Below are 4,012 nucleotides of genomic sequence, written 5' to 3' on the forward strand. Positions count from 1 at the left end.
AAGAAGAAAAAAACTTTGCTTCAAGACACCTTGGCATGTACTTTACCTCTCTTTTTGATAAAAAATCATCACCCATACATTCTCAAGAGCCAAGCAAATTTTCTATCTTTCACTGTGACTCTAAAAGGAGACTGGAGCTAAACACGGAAGCAACAGTGTATGTAGGGCTTCCCAGGTGGCACAAGTGCTAAAGAATCCACTTGCAGTGCAGGAGATGTGGGTTCGATCCCTGGGTCAGGAAGACTACCTGGAGAAGGAAATGGCAACCCACTCCAGGATTCTTGCCTGGAAAATTCCATGAACAGAGGAGCCTGGCATGCTCCATGGGGTCACAAAAGTCAGACATGACTTAGTAACTAAACCACCGCCACCACCAAAGATACTCTTGTACTACCAGAACCTGTGAGTATGTTACCTTACATTGCAAAAGGAACTTTGCAGATGGGATTAAGTTAAGGGTCTTGCAAGGAAAGATTATCTTGCTTTATCCTGGGTGGCCTGATATAATCACAAAGATTCTCATAAAAAAGGAAGCAGGAGAAGTCAGAATCAGACAGAAAGTAATGTGGCAGAGCAGAAGGGCCAAAAGAAAACATCACAGAGAAAGAAATGTTCCTCCCTCTAAGTTTTTCTGACTGGTTTAATAGTTAAATTGACATGAGACGGATTAGCAGGAGTAAATGAAACAAAAGTTTAATAATGTATCTACACGGGAGAGACCCAGGAAAACTGAGTAACTCACCAAAATAGCCGAAGCCCTCACTTTAAATACCATACTAAGCTACAGATAAAAAATGTTGAGAGTAATGGCTATGGGACTTTTGGGGAGAGAAACAATTTACCTGGGGATAGAAAAGTCAATGTTTGATTAACAATACTTGCTGCACCATGCAGAGATAATGGGGCACGAAGTGGACGCTAATTTTTAGATCCTGCTTAGAATTTGCCTTACCACCCCTGGCCCATATTCTTTGCAGAGATCTCTTTTAAGTCTATTCTGAAAACAGGTTTTTTAATCTAAATTCTTTAAGGCATTTAAGATGGAACTTACAAAAAACAAAAACACCTTTCTTAATCTTCTGCTTATTAAAAATAACCAACAGACACATTTGGTAGGAGGCAAATTTTGGTGCCCTAGAGAAAGAGATTTGAAGAGGCCATGTTGATGGCTTTAAGATACAGGAAGATGATCATAAGCTATGAAACATAGATGACCTCTGGAAGCTAAAAAGATCAAGGCGATGGATTTTCCCCTAGTGCTTCCAGAATGAGGCAGCAATGCAGACACCTTGACCTTAGTCCAGTGGAACTAATTTTGGTCTTCTGACTTCCAGAATTGTACAAGAATAGTATATTCTTTTAAACTACTGAATTTGTAATAATTTGTTACAATAGCAATAGAAAACCTAAGTGCTGGGTATTCAAGAGGGAGGATAAAAGAGGTCAAGAAGTAAAAAAAAACCTAAGCAAGAAATTTGTGTAAAAAGCTTTATTTTCATGTTATTTATAAAAATACATCAATAAATACTTAAACTTCTCTATTCCAAGACATAGAGAAACATTTAGATAACTCACACTAAACAAGGCATTATGCCTTACAAGGAAGACATAAAATGTCCAAGGGATATTTAGATCATTGTCATTTGTAAAGGTTCAACATCAGAAATGTTGACTGTGAAACATTTCAATAAATAACAACTGAAAATCTTCTCTACAAAAAGGAAACATACACATACAATCCCTACATTAACAGTGATCGTGATCTATCTGTTTTCTTGAACCCTCCACTACTGTCTCTAGCCTTTACTATAATGGATAGTACAGTGTGGAATACCCCCTCCCCAAAAATAATTTAATAAGTGAAGAACACTTAAAACACATCATCTTCAAATTAAATAACAGTCAGGATCAAACTAACTTTGAGTTAACATAAAAATAAACTTTGAAACTAACAATCCAGAAAACTGCCAAACACATTCACACCTTTAAATATTACAATATCAATGCACAGGTTTTGAAAAATAAATAAATAAATACAGATGTAAATAAATAGAATTCTCATAAGAAACAGCCAAATACATTAAACACAGTCCAGATGGCCCCGGGAGCCATTTGTTTCTCTTCTTTTACTTCGATTCCACGGAGGCTGCTGCAGTAGCCAAGACGCTCCTTCCATCTCTCTAGATCAGTTGGCACTAGCCCTGCGATGAGAAAATCGTTACTGTTAGTAGGACCCCAAAAGCTGGGCTCACAGCCCTGCACTATGTGGTTGCTACCTAGACCATTGCTGCACTGTGTGGCAGAAAATGCCAGGCTCCTAAATGCTATTTAACTAGGAACATGGAAGCAATCTTAATATTTTCAAAATGCGAGAACATAATGCCACCTTGAGCTAAAAAAAAAAAAAGTACACGCATGACATCACTTAAGCCTCATGGCAAACTCCATTAAATACCTATTACTATTATTCCCCATGTTATTGAGACTTAAATAGATTAAGTACTTTCCCTGGGGTTACGGGAATAATAAAGGGTGGAACCTAGACTTGCGCTGTGTTGGCAGAGGCCGGGGGAGGGGCGTTCCCTGAAAAGTCCCCAGCTTCACCAAGCCTCAGTTCCATACAACCCAAACCCAAGAGTTTTATCTCTCAGGTCTGAAGCCCATGAAAGACTTGAGGTAAACGATATTTGTTCCTTAACAGATAGGAAGCATTTTAGCATCACTGGCTAACTCTGCTTCACCTTTTGGGCTTCCTTGGTGGCTCAGATGGTAAACAATCTGCCTACAATACAGGAGACTGGGATTCAATCCCTGGGGCTTCATCTTTTAGAAACATACATTTACCCACACTCATGAAAGATCGAGGAGGCCAGGAGGCACTGGAAGTGTCTTCTGGCACCAGAGCAGATTAATGACCTTAATGGCAAATTTAATTCTGAAATAATTATTATTTTTTTCATTCTTTCAGCTAAATCCTAGGTTTCTCTGATATAATTTTCAGCAGGCAGAACGACTATAGTCACACGATGAATAAAAACTACAACTCACTTGTTTAGCATCTTATCGATGATTTTCTTAACCATGGGGGCGGCGGGGTTGAGACACACTTCCTGACCAGCCTTGAGAGTGGCTCTGCAGAGAGAAGGGAGAATCCACGTGAGCTGGGAGGTCCATTTGGGGGACGGGGTGAGGGCATCGGCACGGTGGGTGGTGATAAGGAGGGCAGCAGCAGAGGTGACACTTACATGACTTCGGTTTGGTCGCAGTGGGGGCCGGGGGGCGTCACCCTCACGCTCTGGATGTTCTTGAAGTGAATCCCCTGCAAGGTCTGCAGGCACTGGCAGCGCAGTTCGTTGACCACGGGCGCCCCTGCGGGAAGGACAGGGTGTGTTAGGGGCTGTCCTCACGGGCACCCACCCGTCCCCGTCCCGCCCTGGGGATCCGGGTCTCACCTGCCGCGCGCCGGCCGGAGGCGACCAGGAGCAGGAGCAGCATCGCGGCGCGGAGGAGCCGGGGGGCGGCGGCGGTCGCAGCTCGGGCCATGGGTGTCAGCTCGGAAGGTCTCTGTCTGTTGCGGGAGGGCTGGCGGGAGCGCTGACTGAGCGGGCTCTGTGGCTCCTGGAGCCTAGCGAACCCCTTTTATCCTGATCGGATGGGAGTTGCCAGCCCCGGGCCAGGGAAATTCCCGTTCCGGAAGGAAGGCGCGGCCCCGCCCGTCTCACCGCGTAATCTGCGCACTGGGGTGTCATCCCCGTACCCAAATCCCCACGGCGGGGTGAGTCGCCTTGCAAGAAGTGGTGTCACATCTTAGAGGAGACAGGCATCGTGACAAACGTTAGTTACTAAGATTGAGGGAATTAAGGCCAGGGAGGAGGGACGCAGAGAGAACTGATTTTCCATGTGTTACTTACACTGAAGTATCTTGGGACTTGATGATTTTATCCACGTCTGCATAAATACACTCTTAAAGCACATGTCATCTCAAATTATGCATGAGAATGTTCTCTTACTT

General features: G+C 43.6%; 1 protein-coding gene across 1 annotated transcript; it reads right to left on the reverse strand.

Annotated features, from left to right (window-relative positions):
- Positions 1-1,474: 1,474 nt before the first annotated feature.
- Positions 1,475-3,624, reverse strand: LOC136152682 (growth-regulated protein homolog beta-like). The gene is made up of 4 exons (XM_065914025.1): positions 3,453-3,624; positions 3,246-3,369; positions 3,049-3,132; positions 1,475-2,201 (listed from the first exon to the last, which is right to left on the reverse strand). Exons 1-4 carry the CDS (start codon positions 3,541-3,543, stop codon positions 2,186-2,188), a joined length of 315 nt encoding a protein of 104 aa, XP_065770097.1. The 5' UTR covers positions 3,544-3,624; the 3' UTR covers positions 1,475-2,185.
- Positions 3,625-4,012: the final 388 nt, after the last annotated feature.

The sequence above is a fragment of the Muntiacus reevesi genome, chromosome 22 (assembly GCF_963930625.1).
Source record: "Muntiacus reevesi chromosome 22, mMunRee1.1, whole genome shotgun sequence".
In the NCBI taxonomy this organism is placed as follows: Eukaryota; Metazoa; Chordata; class Mammalia; order Artiodactyla; family Cervidae; genus Muntiacus; species Muntiacus reevesi.